This window comes from Camelus dromedarius, chromosome 13, assembly GCF_036321535.1.
Source record: "Camelus dromedarius isolate mCamDro1 chromosome 13, mCamDro1.pat, whole genome shotgun sequence".
NCBI lineage: Eukaryota > Metazoa > Chordata > Mammalia > Artiodactyla > Camelidae > Camelus > Camelus dromedarius.
In genome coordinates, this window is record NC_087448.1 from 70636493 (window position 1) to 70659862 (window position 23370).

General features: G+C 36.5%; 1 protein-coding gene across 2 annotated transcripts in view; it reads left to right on the plus strand.

Annotated features, from left to right (window-relative positions):
• The window catches only part of PSPC1 (paraspeckle component 1), a 53030-nt gene that overhangs the window by 24570 nt on the left and 5090 nt on the right, over window positions 1–23370 (plus strand). Inside the window, exons 6-7 of one of the 2 annotated variants that reach the window (XM_031465676.2) lie at window positions 2411–2516; window positions 22402–22459. In XM_031465676.2, the coding sequence (XP_031321536.2) occupies window positions 2411–2516; window positions 22402–22459 (164 nt within the window). The remainder of the gene's footprint in view (window positions 1–2410; window positions 2517–22401; window positions 22460–23370) is intronic. The other variant, XM_064493302.1, reaches the window with a different exon arrangement.

The window sequence follows — 23370 nt, forward strand, 5'->3', positions numbered from 1 at the left end:
AGAAAGGAGAAAGGCTAAAATTAAAATGAATCCTGTGGTATTTAATGGGGGTTGAGATATTGGTATGAACTCAGTGGCATTTAGTTTAGACAGACAAAGACAGAAATACTGAGGTTTAAACGCATGGGTGCTTTACGTCCAGATGTTCCCTAGCCTTGCCCACCCAGACACAGTGATCCCTTAGGAACAGTGAGCACATCTGATGCCCACATTATCGTTTCTGAACATCATTCTCCAACGAAAGGAACCAGGGCTATTTGGAGAAGTGGTAAATGCTAGGATTGGAAAGTCCAAGATTAGCCTGAAAAATCTTGTGCCAGAGAGAAGGAAAGTACTTAATAAAGAAGGCTGGGGCATATTGACAGACACACAAGCCGGACCAAAGGGAGCTTCAAGTGGCCAGAGTTAGAACAGTTTCAGGAACAAAATAAAAAATGATAGTGTTAGATTTTTTTAAACTGTAGAATAAAGTAAATACCCATGCTGATGGAAGTAAATAATTGAGTGAGTAAATAAGTATGGAGGAGAATGGACAGTTTTTCCCTAGTTGTTAGAATTCCAGATAACACAGGATGGTATCTGACAGAAAGTCACCTGGGGGCGAAGTGCAGTCACACAGGCAGCCCCACAGAGGCAGGGGATTTTCTTCCAGACCTGCAAATAACACGATAAAGTGAGTCACACAGATGTCTTGGTTTCCCAGCCATAGAAAAGTTACATTTATGCTATACTGTAGTCTTTTAAGTGTACAATAGCATTACGTATGTACTTTAAGTAGAAACACTTTATTGCTAAAAAAAATGCTGTCACCTGACAACACGGGATTGTCACAGACCTCCACGTGTAGAAGCACAGTATTCAGGAGCGTGGCCGTGAGGCCTGCCTGTCGTCATCTTAGACAGGGTTCCCTCAGGTGCTAAGGTTGTGGCACGAAACTCGAGATCTGAGATTTGCAGGTCAGACTTACTAGGTAAAAATGGGCAAGTAGTAAATTCAGAGTGAAGAAGCCCAGCAGACACCAGCATTCGCAAGTGCTCAGATTCACATCTTCCGTAGATGGATACGAGCGTCGAGAAGCCCTCATACAAGGCACTCAGAAGTGTGCGTTGTCATTTCCGTGGTTTTCTTGCCAAACTGTGTAACCTTATGCTAGTCATGAGAAAACTTAAGACAAACCCAAGTTTAAGGACACTGTACAAAAATAATCAGTTCTCTTTAAAAGTGTCAAGTTAGTGAAAGACCAAGAAAGACTGAACTGTTGCAAACTGGAGGAGACTAAAGAGAAATGATAATGAAATGCAGTGTGGGACTCTGGGGAGGGTCCTGGAACAGGAGAATGGAAGTGGGGAAGCTGGTGGAATTTGAATAAGAGCTGTGATTTAGCTATAATACTGCACCTGGGTTTCATAGTTGTACTGTGGTTATGTAAGCTGTTAACATTTACTGTTAGGGATGCTGCATAAGGGAGATAGGAACCCAGTTTTTCTGTAAGCTTAAAATTAGTTGGAAATAAGGAAAAAGAAAAAGAGCACCCTAGGTATTAGGGATACAGCAGAGAAGGAAAGACACAGGCTGTACCACTGTGGAATCTGTGTAGCACAGGAGGAGGCAGACATTAGTTGGAATGGTCAGATTATTAAAAACAAAGTGAAGTGTGCAAAATAGAATAGAGCACTTACTGCAATTTTTAATAGGTTACTAGTCTCATAATAAGTGAGATACTGGTTGCTTGATGTGATCAGTGTTCTGTGTGCATGGTAGTTTCATTGAATGGTCTTTCACTAACTTTGTTTAATATGCAGAGCTGTGTCAGATTCAATTTGAAATTTAGGTAACTGAGTACTAACAGTGAAAATATCTCAACAATGAGGCGATCATTTGATGGGTAACGTCTATGCTTGGCTGTTTTCTAGCAGATACACGCGGTGATCTGTTAACACTCTTTCCCTATGCCTTATTAATTGTAAGAATCTTGATTTAAGAAATGTGAACAACCAGTATTAAAACTGAGTAATTTTGCAGTATGTATCAAGGAAAGGAAAAGAATAGTGTCTCAGGACTTAATTTAATACTAATAATTTTTTAAAATTTTATTTTGAATTAATTTTATTCATTCATTCATTCATTCATTTACTTATTTATTTACTAATTAATTAATGGAGATACTGGGGATTAAGCCCAGGACCTCCTCATGCTAAGCACATGCTCTGCCGCTGAGCTCTCCCCCCACCATACTAATAGTTTAATAGTTGATTTGTGAAAGATTTTGAGCAAACTAGAAGGAAGGTCAACTGGCAAGCTAGTCATTATCACAGATTTGGCATGGTGTAACTTGCAGAAATGATTTTGTTTTACCTGGTGATGGCTCATGTGTCAGTGTCCCTGAAGTTATTATTTAAAACCCTCTCAGGCACGAAGAAGAGCACCGCCGTCGTGAGGAGGAAATGATCCGGCACAGGGAGCAGGAGGAGCTGAGGCGCCAGCAAGAGGGCTTTAAGCCAAACTATATGGAAAATGTAAGTGAGACGCTAGCTACAGCTAGGGTGGTTTATGTTGTCAGGTGGGCAGTGTCTATTAGACTTCTTTAGATGCTGCTCTGTATGGTAGTGTATTTTCTAATCTTCCTGAGTTTGTCATGTTTATGTTAAACTAACGATTTCCTTAACCTCTTACAGGTAGTAAATGAAAATTAGTTTCTGAAGATAATATTGATGTTTTATGAAATGAATGTTAAATTTTTCTCCATATTACTTTATCTTTTTCTAATTGCTACTAACTTAGAAGTTTTGATAATCCATCATTTTCACTTGACTGATTTTCACATTGATCGGTACTAAAAATTCTTTATTTTCGGAGATTCAGACATACACAGTTAGTCTAGTGTGTGCTCATTGCCCGGCCATAGCAGTTAACAGCCCTTGGCTTATCTTCTTCATCTTCAAGTATACCCACTTGAATCATTTTATACGAAGCCCCTGACTTCTTACGACTTTATTAATAAGTATTCAGTATATCTCTCTTAAAAGATAAGGACTCTTTAAAAAATTACTGTCATATCTTAAAAATGTCAGTACTTTAATGTTAACTAGTAAAAGCCCCAGTTTGCTCTGGTCATACAAATGGGTTTTGTGTTTTTTTACAACTGGTTCCTTCAAATTGGTTGCAGTCTTTTTAGTCCATAGGTTTTCTTCTTCTTTTTCATTTTTTCTTTTTGAAAAAAAAAAGAAAGAAAGAAACAGACCCCTGTTATACAGAGTATCTCACATCCTGGATTTTGTTGATTTTATCCTTGCATGGTGTTCGGCAAGTTTCTTTATGCCTGAATTTCTTGTAAACTGGAGTTAGTTCCAAAGACTATCTGACTCAGGTTTTTGTTTCTGGGAGGCAAAATGATAGGGCAAAAAAAGATACTTTGAATGTGTTAAAATCCACAATTTTTTTTTTTTTTTTTTTTAGTTTTTAAATTTTATTTTAATTTTATTGTATCCTCACTTAGCAGAATACTTGGCATATAGTAGGAACACAATTTATTGAATGAAAGAAGTACACATTTCCAGATGAGTGGTACCGTAGTACAGCCAGGTTTTTTTTTTCCTTTTTCAGTTTAATTAGGTAGAATTACTCCAATTTGACTGCACATATACATTATATTGCATGTAAATACAATATATACAGTATACTGCATTTTTTTTAGTTTACGTATATGTATGGATCATTGTTTCTAAGAATAGATTAGAGCTTTAACTTTTTAAACTTACATAATTATCAAAGGAATAAAGCCGACCACAAAATAAGAATCAACAGAATGTGGTAATCCAGTCATAAAGGACAGTCAAATATGCTTACACATAATAACAACCAACAGTCTTATTGTTCACCTTAGGTGAATGCCAGCTTAACAACTTATTCTGAAAAATATATACCAGTATTTTTTCTCTAGTTGTTCAAAAACCATGATTCTTTAATTTCTGAGGCTAAATGTATTAATTCAAGTCATTGGTGCCTTTTTTCTTTCTCTGTCTCTATTCTTCTATCCCTAGAAAATTTTAAATTTTTAGTTAAAATGAATACACAGCAAAATAAATCCTAACTTGTATAGGAGCAAAAAATTTTTATCTTACCTTCCATCACACAAGTGTCCTTTGAGTGAAAATTATGTTGCATTTAAATTCAGTTAGAAATTTTTTTTTTATTATTTGTAAGTCACAGTAAGGTTTAAGTTAATAGATTTTTAAATTCCATTACCAAATTAGTTGAGTAGGTTTCTTAAGCAGTGTGAAATTTTGGGGGGTAATTTCTGGCATTATTGCAATTCTCTTTTCCTCCTGGATACATAGCACTTGCATAATGATATTTTAAATTGTGATCTTAACCTTTTTGTTTGTTTGCATTTGAACATAAATTTGTTAGATTTATCAGTGTGAGGATTTTTTATGATGTTACAAAAGAATGTGGAAGCAAAAAAAAATTTCAGGCCCATATTACGAAGAATAGTAACTAGTGTTTTTAATCTTAAAATATTATCAAGATGTAAACCACATGGGATATATTTCTTAGAGAAACTTTATTTTGTTCTGTGAGGATTAGGATATTCCTAGACCTTTTATATACGTGAACATTTCTTACAGTAAAGTGCCTGCTTATAGTAAAGTTGGTGGAATTAGCTTTCTTAATATTTTTCTGGCATAAACTTTACATTCTTGGAGTGAATGTGTAGCTATTTGTAGTGATGTCATATACGTAAATTACTTAGGGACTAGAAGGAAATGATTAAGTGAAATATATTCTGCTGTTAAACTTGATTAAGTTGGCTATATCATAAGCTTGGTTGCAGACTCTTCATTCTTTGAAATCATCTCACAGATAGAAACCTATACCAATGATTTTTAATATGTTCAATGGCATTTAACGTAGGTATAATGAATGAAGGACAGATAGTTTTAACTCTTCTATTCAAAAACTTATATGGAAATGTTGCTACAATTTGTAATGGAAATACTGCAAATTCTTGTATTGTTTTTTTTTAATGGGGGGGTAATTAGGTTTATTCCTTGATTTCTTCTTGGAGGGGGTGCTGAGGATTGAGCCCAGGACCTCTTGGGTGCTGAGCATGCGCTCTACCACTTGAGCTATTACTTCCCCTACTGCATCTTCTTAATTTAAAAACATTTGAATATTTAAAATTTGTTTTAATAGTGGGTAAAATTTTATAGATACCCAATGAACTTTGAGAAGAAATAAATATTTAAAAATACTCATGGTGAATTTATTAGCATTTCAAAAACAGATCTTTTATTTTTTTACAAGATTATGCTCTTAGAAAACTTAGATGAGGCATATATTTCAGTGTTAAGATAACTTTATTGTCAAGTAGTTAAAGTATATGTTTTGTATTTGAATCGTCATAAGAGTAATTTGACTAGAGCAGAGGTTTGCAGTTGTGGCCTGGGAGCACCACCCGTTTCGTATGACTCTACCACAGAGCCAAGAACGGGGTTTACAGTTTTAAAGGAGTGATGGATAGGGGAAAAATAAGACTATTAAACAGAGTATTTGTGATCCACAGAGCAAACCTAAAATACTTACTCTTTGGCCTTTTACAAAAAAATTTGCTGAGCCATAGGCTACAGTATTGGTGATTTTTTTTTAAATTGATACTCATATTAGATAGGCCACAAAGTTACTATGTTTTTTATTCTCTGAAAAGGAATCTATTTAAAATAGTATGTAACAAAATGAAATTAAATACTTACAGGAAAATATAGTCTTTGTTCTATTTTTAGTTTTTTTGAGATTAGAAATTATGAATAGACACACATTTTTCTGGTGTCAGTTTTATTTGGTTCCTAGCTTTGTAATGCTTGTTAATATAAACTAACCAACACTAAAGAAGTATTAACAAAAGTTCTGTACTGGTCTTGACTAGTTTGTGTTAATAGAAAAAAATCGAAGCAATTATTGCATCAGTTATTCTGCATTTATTTTGAAAATTGTCTTTGGGAAAAATTGTTAAACAATTATAATGTTTATTTTTGTTTTTAAAAGCTTTGAAATTAGTCCCTCTTATGTGCTTCTCTTTTTTTCACTGTTCAGTTTAGAAAGAGGAATCAAATGGTAAGTGTTCAGCTTGCCTGAGTAACAGGAGTCAAGTAGGTTTACCTGACTTGTTTAAGATGCCACCTCATTTCTATCTAGTATTCCTGTTAGAACTGCTCCAACACAACCAACAGTATGGGCTTTGAAGTATAAAATAAATACTGATTTTGTCTTGAATAATATATATAATTTAATGTAACAAAAAATAAGGCAGAACACATGTCATGTCTGGCCATGCTTTTCTTTGGCAGTCTTCAGCTTTATCGTAATGTTATGACTACATGTGAATATACTTTTAAGTTTCAAGAATATGCCAGCTCTTGATCAGTTAGAAGCTGTCATTTCAATTTCATACCTCATTTCTCCTTAGAGGAGGTCGTGTACTTCGCTAATATATCTGATAATTTTAAATTAAGCATGTTATTTTTCACTCCTGTAGCGTAACGCATTTTTGACTGCTCTAACAATGTGTTTTTATGCTGCACCTTAATTATGTTTAGGTTTACTTTACCATGGTGTGGACTAGTGTATTTGAACTGTTTTCTAGATAGTATTTACTGAGTTTGAAATTTTTGCTTACTACAATTTTGTTGCTTTTGAACACATCACAAAGGTTATTCTGTTAACAATAAGAATTTGTGACACTGTTTATGATTGTCTTGTGATTTTTTTTTTAAATTAAGCTGTTCCAGTTACTGTAGATTAAGTAGTTTAAGCATTTAAGTACTGCTGTATACCAGTCGTTATTTTTGGATTCAGTTTGGGTTGGAGTAAAGGGGAGATTTTAATCAAAGTATTTTTTTAATGAAGTTTCCTAGGGTAAACTTTGCTTTCTTGGGAAGATGATACTGTCTTAAAAATACCTAAATCATTCTGGCTTTGGTAGTAGTATCATGCAGTTATAAAATATTTTGTTTAGGAAATTTGGGGCAGTGCTTAGATTGGATGCTACTTTGTTTTAAAAACCTAAGTTTCTTTTTCTGGCATGGTAAAAAAATTTTTTTAAATCACTGGCATTTATTTATTTATTTATTCATTTTAATTAATAGACTTTATTTTTTTAGAGCAGTTTCATGTTCACAGCAGAATTGAGCAGAAAATACAGAGAGTTCACACATAGCCCTCTCCACCCACATATATATACTCCCCTACCCTCATCAGTGTGGCATATTTGGTACAGTCGATGAACCAACACGGACACATTATTATCAACCAAAGTCCGTAGTTTTACATTAGGGTTCACCCTTGAGGTTGTACGTTCTGTGGGTTTTGGCAAATGCATAATGACATGTATCCACCACTGTAGTATCATACAGAATAATTTCATTGCCCTAAAAATCCCTTCTGCTCCATTTATTCATTCCTCCCTTCCTCCCTCTTCCTAAATCCATGGAAACCACAATCTTTTTATTGTCTCTGTAGTTGTGCCTTTTCCAGAATTTCAGTTGGTTGGAATCGTACAGTTTGTAGCCTTTTCACATTGGCTTCTTTCATTTAGTAATATGTCTTTTAAGTTTCTTCCATGTCTTTCATGGCTTGATAGCTCATTTCTTTTTTTAAACTGCACATATATTTTAAAATTTGCATATATGTACTGTTTATTGTTTCTAAGAATGTTTAGAGGTTTAGCTTTTTAAACTTAACATAGTTATCAAAGGAATAAAGCCAACCACAAAATAAGAATTAATTAAAAAAGATACATAAACCCTGCTATTGACAGCAACATTATTTATAATTGCCAAGACATGGAAGCATCATAACTGCACATTAATAGTTGAATAGATAATGGAGATGCAGCATATATATATGTAATGGAATACAACTCACCCATAAGAAAGAAGGATATTTTGCCATTTGTGGCCCTTCACTCACTTTTTTTTTTTCACTTCGAAAACCAGAATTTTATAACTGGCATAAACATTTCCATTACATCAAAAACATCAAAATACCTAGAAATAAACTTAACCAAGGAGGTTACGTATACTCCAAAAACTGAAATGAAACAAAGAAATGGAAAGATTTCTTGTGCTCTTGGATTGGAAGAATCAATACTATCAAAATGGCCACACTACCCAAAGGCAACCCCCATCAAAATACTCACAACATTCCTCACAGAACTAGAATAAACAATTCCAAAATTTATAAGGAACCAGAAGATCCCGAACAGCCAAAACAATCTTTGGTAGGTCTGTCTCTTCTTTTTTTTTTTTCCTCTTTCTTCTTTTTGTTCTCTTTTCTTATGTTTGATGACTAGAGTAAGTCCTTTAACATTTGTTGTAAAGCTAGTTTGGTGGTCCTGAAATCTATCAGCTTTTGTTTATCTGTGAAGCTTTTGATTTCTCCATCAAGTCAGAGCTTTGCTGGATAGAGTATTCTTGGTTGTAAGTTTCCCCCCTTGCATCACTTTAAATATATCATGCCACTCCTTTCTGGCCTTTAGAGTTTCTGCTGAAAATTCAGCTGATAACCTTCTGGGAGTTCCCTTGTATGTTATTTGTTGCTTTTCTCTTGCTAATTTTAATATTTTCTCCTTATCATTAATTATTGGCAGTTTGATGACTATGTGTGTTGGTGTGTTCCTCTTTGGGTTGGTCCTGTGTGGAACTCTCTCTGCTTCCTGGACTTGGGTGACTGTTTCCTTTCCCCATTTGGGGGGAGTTTTCAGTGATTATCTCTCCAAAAATTTTCTCAGGTCCTTTCTCTCTCCTCTTTCTGGGACCCCTATAATGTGAATATTAGTGCGCTTCATGTTCCAGAGTTCTCTTAAACTATCCTCATTTCTTTTCATTCTTTTTTCTTTTTTCTGTTCTGCAGGAGTGATTTCCACTAATCTGTCTTCCAGCTCACTGATCCATTCTTCTGCCTCATTTAGTCTGTTCTTGGTAACTTCTAGTGTGTTATTCATTTCCATGATTTTATTCTTCAGCTCTGTTTGGGTGTTCTTTAAATTTTCCAGCTCTTTGCTAAAAACTTCTCTCTGTGCATCTGTACTCCTCTTGAGTTCTCTGAACATCTTGGCCATCATTTATTTAAACTCTTTCTCAAATAAATTGCTTATCTCCTCATCACTTATTTCTTCTTCTGGGATTTTATCTTGTGCCTTGGCCTGGGAGATATTCCTCTGCCACCTCATATCGTCTATCTTTCTATGTGTTTGTGGATTCCTTCCACAGGCTTTGGGATTGTTGTTTTCTTATTTCTGGCATCTGCCCCTGGTGGATGAGGCTGGACTAGAGGCTTATGCAGGTTTCCTGGCAGGGGGAGCCAGTGCCTGCCCACTGCTGGGTGGGTGAAGCTTGGTCCTGGACCTCTGGTGGGTAGGGCTGTGTCTAGAGGCCTTTGTGGCCTAGGAAGTCTGCTGATGGGTGGGGCTGTGTTCCCACCCTGTATGTTGTTTGGCCTGAGGCTTCCCCACAGGCTGTTGGGTGGGGCTAGGTCTTGGTGCTAATGATCCAGTCAGCCTCCAGGAAAGCTCATGTAAATGAACACTCCTGGAAGGTCCACCACCAGCTTTATGTTCCCTAAGTGAGCCGCAGCTGTCCCGTACGCCTCCAGGAGACCCTCCAAATCCAGCCGGCAGGTCTGGCCCAGGTTCCTAGGAAATCACTGCCTCTGCCCTTGGACCTGGTACACTCGAGTTTCCGAGTTTCCGTGTTTGCTTTCCAAGCGAATGGAGTCTTAGTTTCCTCCAGTCCTGTGGGGCTCCCGGAGCCAAGCCCCCTGGCTTTCAAAAGCAGATGTCCTGGGGTCTCCTTCTCTTATCAGTGCCGGAACCCGGGTTGGGGAGCCTGATGTGGGGCTTAGAGCTCTCACTCCCATGGGAGGGCCTCTGCGGCTTCACTGTTCTTCAGCTTGTGGGTCGCCCATCCGGGGTTATGGGGCCCAATTATATCGCTAGTACACCTCTCCTACTGTCCTGCTGTGGTTCCCTCTTTATGTTTCCAGTTGCACATCTTTTTTGCTAGATTCCAGTCTGTTTTTGATGGTTGTTTAGCATTCAGTTGTGATTTCATTGTAGTTGCGAGGGGAGGTGAGCTCGTGGTCCTACTACTCTGCCATCTTGACTGGAAATCTCTGGCATGGTAAATATTAATGTTTGGTTTTTAGTGAAGAAAAGAGTTGCCCCTCAGATCTGTTTCAAGACATATATATATATATTAATTGATACTGAAGAATTTTTACTTGTGTTTGAGTAGGGTGGAATAACCTGGGATAATGAGCACATGTTCAGGATAAACCTGAAGATAAATGTGTATTACATGCTCAGACAGGACCTGTCTTCCTTTGGCAGAGGTGCTCCGCTGTAACTCCCTGGGATTATTGATCACCGAGGCCAAAAGCACTGAGCAGGTGTAGCCAGGCTAAGAGTGTAATGCCTCTTCCACGGTGGCTTCAAATAGTACATAGTGAACACAGGGAGCTTTTAAAAAATGTGGGTTTTCAGGTCTCCATCCTACAAATTGATTTATTTTGTGGTCTCAGTAGATTCTGATGGGTTGTCCATTGATCACAGTTTTGACTAAATCCAGTAGTTTTCAACCTTGCAGCAGGTCTGTGGAACTTAAAAAAGAAAATGCCTGAGATCCAGTCTCGTGGGTGTGGCTTAGAGCCGTGGTATCTGCATTTTAGAAAGCTCTTCCGCTTGCTTATTTTCCTGAGCAAAGACAACCTGTGGCCCTGCGTTGAAGTGAGACATGTTGAAATGAGAATGGTAGTAGTGGTGAATTTTCATGGGGCCTGGGGAGTTTGAGTGAAGGCAGAGCTCAGGGTCACTTGACGTGGCAGACAGGGTTTATGCAATTAACAGTGTAAGGAGCACTGCATTCCACGGGAGTCATGCTCTGTGGGATCTTGGTGTGGCAACTCTTAGTTGAGCTTTCATCCTGTGTATGGAGAGGGTATTGTTGCAAATGACTCATCTGTCCTGGAGGTCAGCAGACGAGGTTAAGCCAGGCCAAATGTGAGCACTGCCTGTTTTTGGAACAGTTTTATGGGAACACAGCCTTATTTATGCTTTGTTTATGGCACTTTGCCCACAGATGGCAGGGCTGACTAGTTACGACATCATTGTGAGACTGGCCAGCAGAGCCTGAAACACTTACTGTCTGGCCCTTTACCAGAAATGTTTGCTGACCTCTAGTCTAGGGCCAGTCTGAGCGCTGGGGTAGAATCTGTAATAAGTGTCTCATGTTAACCAAACTCACAAAGTTTGTGGACTGAAGTGCAATTTAATTAATTTATATGTTCTTTTTCAGTGTTTTTAGAATGCTAATTGAGCAGATCACCTCATATCCTAGAACCAAGGTTTCTGAAGAATTCAAGTCAGTGTCCAGAAGGTTCTTTGGTAGTCTAGGGTGTCAGGGCAGAAGTTAAGGAAGAGCTGATAGGTGTTCCGCACTGCCCGCAGCCAATGTCCTGGAGCTTTCAGACCTAGCTAATGTCAGACAGTAGAGACAACAGCGTTGTTCTTTCAGATAAGGATTGCCAGGTTTGGCCTGTTTAATTTTGTGTCAGTCTTTTCCTGCTTCTTGAGTGAGTATTGTTTCTATTAACATCACCCTGTGATTTACTTATAACCCCCCATGTCCTGTGTACAAAACTCAGAGCAGAAACTCTAGGCAGTAATAAAATTTCATTTCTAGGTGCTGGCAGAGAGAACTGATCCCAGTTGTCACTTAATGAGTGGGTACAAGTGTGTTTTCTGAAATGGTTTGTGAATTTTTGAGAGAAGTTGACATTTTGTGGTTTTCATATGGCCATAACTTCTCTTTCAGTACATTATTTGGTGATTTGGTTGTATTGCAGTAGAAGATTGTGTTTTTGGAAGGCTAAACCCCTGACACAAGCTCTTATAACCTCTTGATCAGCCTGTGGAAATAACTGAAGACTTACTTGCTGCAGAGTTTGGTGCCAGATGGTAGGTGTGACCTGCTAGCCAGGTTAATACCTATTGTTGGCATAGTGGCAACCTGCTTCTGGTGGTTTTCACATGATGGTAAAAATCTGAATGGATAAGAACAGTTATATTGCAGTGGTCTCACAGAATGCTCTAGTTATGACCAGTTTTGTTGTTGTTAATATGTTTTCATTTATTTGCTGAATGAAATAATTTAATTGATTCCATACAGTGAGCCAAGAAGTTTTCTGAATTTTGGGATGGTACATAATTGGAACTTAGAACTTTCGTAGTCAAATGAAGACAAAGATAAATGTTTTTAATGTTAACATGCACTCTTGGAAGTGATCTTTAGGATTTTGACGATTTGGGTTATTTGAGTTGAAGATAATATGTCAATTTTAATCAGCTGTTGACATCTTTGATTACTTCTCAAAAGGATTATTTGAAAATTTTTATACTGTCTAATCATTTGTAGGGAAAAGTAAAATTTTCATTCAAACTAGGACAAGTGAATATGAGTACTATGTAAAATCACGTTTTTTTTTTTTTTTTTAATATCAGGCTTAAGTTAGGCTATCTCAGGCAAATCAGAATGTGTGGTCACCCTAACCATATGTCACGGTTGTAAGTAACATTTTCCTCCTCTGGTTTATCATTCATATTTGTAAGTCTTATGAATGAATCCAGATGGAAATGATTACTGAGCCCTTTTATATTTTTTATACACTTCATCAGAGGACACTTTGTTGGACTTATTTCCATGTCAGTCATATTAGATGACTCTTTTGGTCTTACCTTCCATTAGTGTTTCAAAAAGAGGTTCATATTCCAGAAAGATTTCCTGGAGAATGTCTGTGTATACTCAGGGCATGGATAACCTCCTCTGACTACTTGTCACTGACTACAGCAGTGATCCTGTATCATTTTAAAAATGATTCTTTATTAGTACTTTTCATACTGCCTTCTAATTATTTTCTAACACTGCTGCCCAGTACTTATGTCTCTGAGTTTTTTGAGGTCAGAAATCTTGTTTTTGTTAATATTGTAATAACTTAGATGTAAACTAAGAGAATTAAATAGTTGATGTCTTATTTTTCAAATGACAATGTGCAACTCAATCATACGGTTTTCATTGTTTCTTTAATGAGCCACCAAACCTATTTATTGAGTGCTGAAGTCTCAGGTGTTGACATTCGTGGTTCTGACACACAGGTGGCATTGAGATGCAGATGTTGATGTAGTTTTGTGGACTCATGATGGAATCACATGATGAAGAGTGTATTTTAAAGAACAGTAAAGTAATCCTTTTTTTTGTGCATGGTTTCCAGCACTTATAACTTTTCAGTATGTGGCTACCACTTGAATATCCCTTCAAGATTGTTCGACTTGACTTGCAGGAAAACTGGAGATTCCATTTAGTAAGAAAAATTTGTTCACTGTTTTCCTGTGTTCAGAACAGTCCTGAATTCTGTAGAAGACAAAGGGGAGTAAAGCCCAGTGTCACATCTTTGAGGGTTTTAGAGGGTTTTTAGATACAGAGGACCTTGTTGGGTAGGTTAAGAGACACAGCTGAAGAGTTCTGAGAGTTTACGGAAAATTGTCTGCTGGAGAGTAAGTGCGTAGCCTCAGCACTGTTGTGGGGCTGTCTTTTGGGTGTGTATTTTAAACTGATGTGATTGATTTATTATTCCACTGTTATAGGTGTCACCCTCATGTCTTTTCATTTGAAATGGTAAGTTTGTCTAATCTTACTTGGTTCAGAATGGTAAGGTATTTTAGCTCATGTTTGCTTTTTTTAGAGGGGCTGGAGAAGAGGAGGGTCAAGGTTACTGAACACAGTTATTCAAGCAAAGTGGACATGTTTCTTGTTTTGTTTTTCCCCCTTAATGGAGGCACTGGGGGTTGAGCCCAAGACCGTGTGCACGCCAAGCACACACTCCGCCACTGAGCTCTACCTCTTACTCCCCTGAACACGTTTTGTTAAATGTCCAACTGCATGCAGTACAAATAGTAGGAATTTTGTTCAGGTATTAAATACTTTGAGTCAATAACAAAGGATTCTAGGAAGACGTAAAAACTTGGTACTTCTGCTTTGTTATTCCTTAATGTAATATTTAGAGCCCCTTAACAGTAGTTGTCCTGCAGGGTGATCATGTAAAAATAAATTTTTTTTTAGATCAGTCAATATCCAGTGTCTTCTGTACTTCGTATGAAGACAGTGAAGCTCTGTAGTGTCACCTGAAATGTCAGAATTTTCTACCAAATCAAATTAGATAAGTGTGAATGTCAGTATCCATGTGTAACTGACCACTCGAGGTGGGGAGTGGGACCTTGGGTTTGTGCGCGTGCACTGCTGGTGAAGTGCACTTAACTTTTGTCTAGAATTTCAAGTCTTGGAAAGTATATGGGTAAGTTTGCCTCTTTGTCTCATAATCTTCTCCACTACGCTGAACTACGTTTCAAATCCTGTTTTCTGGTTGTAAATTTACCATGATTCTCAACATATAACTTCTTAATTTGGCATATTACTGCTTTTTCTAAATCTTGCTTTTAAACAGTTGAAATGCTTGTATAGTAGTTTCTCTTCTAATTGTAAATTTCAAGTAACTTTGAATTGTATTTAGTTACCACTTAAATATTTTAAACATTAATGTGTATTAAATCTGTTGCTAAGAGTGATCTACTGAGAAACAATATATAATTAGAATGTGAAGGTTTCTGGTAGACCACTGAGATGATTAGTTTAATGTCTAGTATCACAAACAAACAAAGGTGCTCTTCTCTACTAAATACTGAACACGTACTTAATTCTTCATACACTGGAACATGTGATTTAATTGCTTTCGGGTGCTGATGGGACCAGTTTGGAATTGCCACTTGTGATGCTTAAGTTTGTCCTTTTGTTTCATCTGTACCTTAATCTGTCCAGTCGCGGCAGCTGCTGCGAGTCTGGTGTGGACATGCGCTGGGCAGCAGGTTACAGGGGAGGAGGTGCAGGCCCGTCGGCAGCGTCACGTGAGCCTGGGTGAGATGCTGTTAAACGTGTTACGTCGGTATTGTAGCTGGTGTCACTATTGCTGATTTCTTTGGGAGTTTGGGATAAAATAACTGAATGTGAAGAGTAAGCATTTCTAACTAATTTCAGTTTTAAAAAATAGCTTTTCAGAGGGAGCTTGGCATGACAGTTGAAAGTGATAATCTTGAAAATGTTCCTCAGGTATATAGATTAAAAATAAAATTCTTAGCTGAATAGAAATTTATTTAAGACAATTAAATAATATTTATTCCGTTCTGTCTCCTGATGCGTGTTAGAATATATGTAGTTACATTTAATTCATCTTCAACTAGAAAGCCACCCTGCGTATTGAAAAGTAACAGTTAATTTTGCTGCGTAGTCAGTTGAATTTGACAGTGACATCAGAACAACCTGTTCACTCAGTTACCTGAACCAGGCTTTAAACACTGTTGAGTGAATGTAGGTTAAGAGGCGTGTGTGTTTAATGGGCATGGCAAGCTAAGAATGAAGCCTACTATTTCTGTTTGTGGTTCCCTCTATTTCTGATTTGGTATTTAACAACAAATGTTTATTATTTCATAACTCAAAGTTGTGATATAGGTTAAGATATAATTTGTTATTTGAAAAGAAACATCTTAAAGTTTTTTTTTAATAAAGGTTATTTTTTAGAGTAGGTTTAGTTTCACAGCAATTTGAGCAGAAGGTACAGAGATTCCCCCCGGCCCCCTGCCCCATACGTACAGTCCCCTTTGCCGTCAGATTCCCATAGCACAGAGGGAATCCGCTGTCCTGTCCTGACACAAGTTCATAGTTAACACGTCGGGTTGTGCGTTCTCTGGGTCAGGGCCCCTGCCCCCTTTATAGTCTCGCACAGAGTAACCTCACCTCCCAGGCCCTACCCCTTCCCACAGTCCCTGGCTGTCATTGATTCTTCTCCTGCCTCCATATTTTTGCCTTTCCCAGAATGTCATAGGATGTAGCCTTTTCATAGGGGCTTCTTAGTAATACGCGTTTAAGTCCAGTTCCTCCTCTGTGTTTTTTCATGGCTTGATAGCTCATTTCTTCTTTAACATTGAATAATCATCATCCGGAGGTACCACACCTTGTTTATCGCTTCACCCGCTGAAGGAGGACGTCTTGGTTGGCAGTTTTGAAGAAAGCTGTTACAAATAATCCACGTGCAGGTTTTTGTGTGGACATGCTTTCAGCTCCTTTGGGTAAATACTGAGGGGCATGATGGCTGGATTATATGGTAAGAGTATGTATAGTTTTGTAAGAAACTGTTGTATTCTCTCCCGAAGCGGACATACCGTTTTGCACTCCTGCCAGTGATGAACGAGAGTTCCTGTTGCTCCACGTCCTCGCCAGCCTCACCAGCGTTTCATGCTGTCATTGTGTGGGATTTTGCACTTCCTACTATGTGTGTTATGGTATCTAGTTTTTAATTTGCAGTTTCCTAACGATTTGTGATGTAAAGTTCCATTTTAGCAATCATAAAACTGAGGAACATTACCTCAATACTCATGGGTGCAGAAATTTTGGAATGCATGTGTTCAGACTGAAGGGAAAAAAACCACCATGGATTATATATTTTAAAGATTTTCTTACGTCACTTAAACTTTTTTTCCACCTCCCCACATAGCAGTTAGTGATACAATGTCTGGGGAGTTTTATTTTTACATGACATTCTGACCTCACAGGTAGTTTTAGTGAAACACACGTCCACTTGCTCACATATCCAGGCTGCCTTCGTTTAACAGCAGACCTGAGACATTTCCGCTGACACCACACGGCTCCAAAGATGAAGTATTTTTTACCTGGCCTTTTATAGAAAAAGTCTGCTGACTTCTGCCCTAAACAAACAAACGAATGATGAAATGTCAGAGCAGTTTCGTTCAGCTCAGTATGTTTCTGATTGCTTGCATTAAAAATGTTAAGTCTTCAAGCATTGTCTGTTGGTTATGTTGGAAATTTACATGCTATTTGAGCACTATTAGTGGGAACATGTTTTATTTTTCTTTTTAGTTTAAAATTATTTTATTAAAAGATTAGTTTCTTGATGTACACCTTTCAGTATCTCAACAGATTTTAAATGAGTAATTTTTTGGCAGAGTGGCTTGCTTTTCTTTCTTTTCTTTTTACCTTTGTTTTTTTTTTTTTTTTTTACATATTTAGTTTTTATTCTGCTCTTTACTTTTAAATATATTGTATTTGTTCCTAGTATTTTTCAGATATTGACGGTTTCTTCTTAATTTCTCCAATGAACGTTTGACTAGCTAGCTAATAATCCTATTCTTTCATGTAAACTTCTCTAGTAAAGGAAAATACATATTTTCAAGTCCTAAAAGTAATTTATTTTTAGGAAAAATTTTACGAATATTTAATGATGAGAAAAGATTGAATATTGTTACTTGCCAGAACTTACACGTTTCTCTAGAATTATATTTTCTTTGGAAGATTTAAAAATTCTGTTTCAGTATTTTTATACCATGATTTTTAGTATTTTCTTTATTATAACAGGGAACCTAAGTGGCACATGGAGATCCTTAGACAATCCTTAGAAGTTTCTATGTGAGCGGTGTTTGCAAATTAAAGAAGAGTAGTTTTTGTTGCTGTTAAGACTCTGTTCACTCAGACAAGAATTTAGATGGATCAGGGTCTTAGCTGAACAGACCTTGTCATTGGTGGTGGTTCCAGTTGATCGTTATGGAAAGTCAGTATTTGTTTAGTTCCACTGTCTCTTAAACCTTAGGCATTCGGATTGTACCTTATTTTAGCCTGATACTGACACCATTTTATTTTTTTTAAATCAGGTTATCTAAAAAAGGACCCCCAAATGTCTTCAAAATCACAGATTGATATCCTAAATATTAAGTATTAAAGGAACAAAATCAATATTCTACATAAAAAAAGTCAAGTTCTGCACTTTGGAGTGTATTGGTTTAGTGCAAATTTTATGCTCCTTTACATTTTTGTGCACTGATGCTGACTGGAACTTAAAAAGAGTTGTTATCAAACTTTTTGGTTTCAAATCCTTCTATAAGCTGTTAAAAGTTGTTGAAGACCCCAAAGAACTTTCGTTTAGGTTTTATCAGTGTTTACCGTAATAGAAACTAAAAGAGGAATTTGAAAGGAAATGGGTTATAGTGGGAAGAATGGCTTTAACTTTACATTTTTTGCAAATTTCTTTAATGCTCCGCTTTATGTAGTGGGAAGAGTGGTAGTGCTTCACTGTTTTGTGAATCTGTTTAATGTTTGACTTTAAGGAAATGGCTGACTTCCCATATTTGCTTTTGCATTCATTCCATCTTTTGCAAAATGCTCTTTTGGTTAAAGTACATGAAGAAAATCTGGTTTCACATGAATAGGTCATTATTAAATGGAGACAAGTTGATATATTTTAACCTTTCCAGATAATTGTGAATGTTCCTGTTTGATTCTGCAGTAAAACTTTACAAGCAATAGTTTCGTAAAAGTACCCTTTTGCAGTAGAATCCACAGTCTGCCTTGACCTTTGAATGGATCTTTTACCTGCGCACGGGGTTTGTCATGTCATGTTGGAAAATACCGATCCATTATTATACAGAACTAAAAACAAATTACATTTCTTAATATCCACCACTGAGCTCATCAGAAAATGCCTGCCAGATACACAGATCAGTAATCTGTTTGTCAGATGCTATCTCAAGTAAACTTTTGCTCCAGGAAAATGTGTCTTAATTCAGCTTGCAACCCAGTCACAGGAGGTTTTTCTTGAGATAACCACTCTACTTCAGAATGAGCAGAAGTGCTTTATCTATGTACCTTTTTTGTTGCCTAGAATAATAAAGACATACCCAAAGATAGTGACTTAATAATAATTTTTACTGCTTCATCCAGGTATTCATAGTTGAAATTATTTAACCAGTTGTAATGAAATGTGAAGAATAGAGTGATTACTAGTAAAACTTGAGTGCAAGTGTCTTGATTTGTGTTAAAACACCAGGGGTTTTGCTCACTGTTGCTTTTGCACCATCCTCATGAGTGTCTCGAGTGAAAAGTCCAATTAGACCAGTGTTATAACTGTTCTCATGGTAGTGAGACATGAGATAGTTTGTGCACTTCTTGGCGTTCCGTGAGCCACAGCGTGAGAACCCGTCAGCAGAGCCCTGCTTTGGTGGGCGGGGCTGGGATCAGTCATGCATTGCTGTCTTTTCTAGTCAGCTATGAACTTAAGCATATTTCAGTGACCAGCTTTCAGGAGCATGTATGCATAATTCATTTAATCAGAAGGCATGCGTTCTTGTAAACATTGTAAAACTTCATTAAAAAATCTTGCCTTTTGTTAGTCTTTATTGGAATTATTGAAAAATGAAGGTGTCTTGTGAAGGAGAAAATTCTTTGAACTCTGTTTTGGCAGAATTTTATAGTCAGCTGAACCACTTACTGTATGTGTGACCCTGGGTAAGTTACTGAATGGCTGTGTGCCTCAGCTTTATGATCTCTAAAATAGGATAAACGTAGACCTTACTTGACAGAGTTGCTGTGAGGATGTATTGAATTAACTAAAACAGTTTTCATCATAGCTTGATCATTTTTACTGCACTGCATTCTTTGAGATTTTGTTTACATACAAGTTATTGCATGTAAAACCACAATTTTGGGTAAAGTAATTAATAAAGCATCATTTCCAATCATTGTATTAAAATATACAGTATGTATCAGTTCTGATTTAAAATGTATTAGAAGTAGTTTGAAGAAATGAGGGCCTTGTGTATTGGTTTTTGGGTGAGTACACAGTTACAGAGAATCGGTGATTCTCCTGACTGATATTGATATATCAGGTTATGATGAGAAGTAATATTGTAATTTCTGTTGATGACACTACCCTTAAATAGTACCTCTGCCTCGCATTTTACCAAAAGTCTGTAGCAGTGGATTTATGGAAAGTTACAGTAGCATCCTTAAGACATGACTAGGAAGCTGAAAACTTTTTGCTCTAAAATACTTAAAAAACGATTTGTCATCTAATTATACCATCTCTCTTTCTTAATCTTGTGCGTGTAGCTATGTAAAGTAGTATTCAGCAATTTTCTTTAAGGAAATGTCAGCATTCCTAAATTGAGTGTGTGTATGTTCAGTGAAAAATGCTGTATGTATACAGCATGAATTGTCATTTTAACCTAGTGATACGCTATACTCGCATGGATTATTGTAAGACATTCTGATGATCTTATTTAAAGAAAGGTATTTTAGGCCTGGAACTAGTTTACAATAGAGCATCAAAAAGGAAATGTTATGGCCACTGTTGAATAGCTGACTGAAAACCGTAGATCTCTTTAGTGTGTTAATATGCCTTCCACAGAATTCTGTGAACGAAGGAAATAGAGTAATAGAAGAAGTTTTTAAAAATACTGAACTTTGTGAATAATAAAGCTCTAAGCATTGTTATTTCAGAAAGTGACAGGTGAAGCTGAGATTATAAAGAGACAGTAAAAAGGTTGTCTCCGCCTCATCCCCACCCCCATGAATCTCAGACCTTCAGGTAAGGCATTGGAGTATGAAGGGGATTTGAAAACTGAAGTCTCCGTGAGACAGTTAATAGTTACTCTCTGTTGCTGGTTAGATATTGCATTCTTAATCTGGCATAGTTAAGGCAAATCAAAAGTAAAAGTAGAAATTAAATCCTTGTCCCCCAAAATGTTGGGGTCTTCAAACCATGTATTTTTCTATCTGTTGCTCTAGTGCAACCAGCTTTTCATAACAAGGATCTACTGTAAATAATACCTGGAACACTTGGTGTATGCTGAAACAGTCTCCACTTTATCGGTAGGTTCTAGTGTCAAGGAAATTGGAACTAGATTTGATTTATTGATAAAAGTGCTAAGTGTGACTGTAGAATAAATAGCATTTTCCCTGTAATTGGAAAATTATGTATCTTATCAGTAGTCAGTTTTATCAAATAGTCTAGCTTTTTTGCCAGTTAATAGTAGTATCCATTGATAGTCAAATGTTTTATGATAAGACATTTATTTTTAGGAAAGTTAAAAAGCAGCTTTGAGAAAGATTTGGTATTAAAATTTTCTAAATAACATGCTAACATTTCTTCACAATACTGTGTAAGTGGTGTGTTTCTTGTGCCATAGCTTCATTAAAGATTTACTTTTTTGAGGCATCACCATTAGAGTAGCTGGACAGTTGATTTGCTGCTTAGTGACATTTATCCATTGTAGGGTTTTAGTTCCCTTTCTTTAGCTTCATAGGTGCTTTTCACCAGTGTTTTAAATCAACCCACTTTATTTATTTATTTTTTTAATTTAATTTTTTAAAATTGAAGTACAGTCAGTTACAACGTGTCAGTCTCTGGTGTACAGTGCAGCGTCCCAGTCATGCATTTACATACATGTATTCACTTTATATTCTTTTTAAATAAACCCATTTTAATAAAACTGCTTTTAAAAGTAGAACGATTATGCTTTCTTTACTACTTTTGCCTCAGGATGTTTTTTATGATTACTGCATTTAACACACTTGTCTGATTGGAAAAGATTATTAAATAATAGTGCAAATTTCAATCATAATATATTGAGTGATTCACCTAGAGGTTTCATTGAAGTTAATTCTGTATAACTATTGTTGGTAAATGAATTTTTAGGAAGTAGTTTCTGTACGAAACGTAACACATTTTGTTCATTTGTATGGCCTTTTTTGTCATAGTTAACCTCAAGAGCATTTTGTTTCAGAACTTTCCAACTGTGTAATAACACTTTTATTTAGGTTTCCAAGTAAAATCTTTGTTCAAGTAAAAGAAGCAGCGTTACGTTGAGCTTTTAGTAACTGCTTGTGTGTAGTGCAGGCTTTGATGGTGTTATCCATAGATCCTCGATGAAGGAATGCTTGTGTGTGTGAATATGAATTACAATATTTCAAAAATGAAAGTTGCCTGTAACCTTATTTTTAGCTGAGTGCCCCACAGCTGTTTGTGTTGTATGCTTGGATAGTTTGAAATGTAAAAGTGGGAACGGTCATTTCCAGTTTAAGACGCCAGAGACCTGGGAGGAAGAAACAGGTGGTCCTGGCGGCTATCGTTACTGGGCTTTTCTCCTCTTGTAACCGAGGCATGTGTCTATGATTCATGGAATAAGAGCATTAGAAACGGTCTGTGATTTTATGTACTCTGACTCATTGATAATCTGACAGTACACACTGGTGCTCCAAACACTTGGAGGGTATTAAGCCTGGGAGACTGAATTTTCTTTTCAGTATTCTGATTAAGTAAATGATGTTGGAAATTTTAAAATATTTTAATGGAACATGATGTCCCAATTTGTTCTTTTCTTTTTGATTTTAGATGGGAAATGTAAAGTCCTAAGATCGATAGGTTGACTGTGACAACTATGTTTACTTACAGAGAGAACAGGAAATGAGAATGGGTGATATGGGTCCCCGTGGAGCAATAAACATGGGAGGTAGGGATCTGAAGCGGAGGCTTCTGTAACTTACTTGTCGTTTTTTGGGAAGGTGTACTTGCTGTTTGTGGCATCTACATATGAGTAACGAACTAAAATTTGAAAACATTTGTGAATGGTGAAATATCTTACGTTTATTAAATTGAGAAAAAATACAAGCATATTAAAAATATATGCCTAGAAAGAACATTTTTATTTTATTGGAAGATTAAAAGATGTATTTATGTCTTAATAGATTTAACAAAAGAAACCTGTAACCAGGTTTTGATAAGTAACCTGAAACTTAACTGAGCCATTGCATGGTGTAACACAGCTATGTGGTTGCATTTCTAAAAATTAAGTTTCATGCCTTCAGTGACTTTTTTTCTTAACCTTGGAATTTTGATAAATTTCTGAGTTGTGTTTTTAAACTTTCTGAGAGTATTTTATAAGGTTCTATTTTAAGGTAACTTTTTGTGGAACTTTGAAGCTATTTTTGATCGTTTCACTGAAGGCTTAACTTGTTTTGCCCTAGCCCGCAGTATCGCTCACAGAAATGCCCTGTTTGGGGGATACTGCGACACGTCAGTACATGAGATGTGTCTTGCATATTTAGGTTCATGTGTATCTTTAGAGTTGTTGTAAAGTTTTTTAAGAAAGTGCCTATATTAGCGTCTTTAATACTGATTGCTTGTAATACCAGACTGTCAGGCAGCAGTATCAAGTAAATAAGCTAAGGGAAAAGTAAGTGTGGGCTGTTTTCATAGTTCTTACTAAATTTGAATTGTCATACATTTGAAAATTAGGTAAATAATTAAATTTTATATATTAATTTCACCTTGTCCCACAGAAGCTGAGGTCAAAATCTTTTCTGTAACTCAAATGTACATATTGTTGTAAGGATTATATTACTTTAACATTACAGTGTGCGT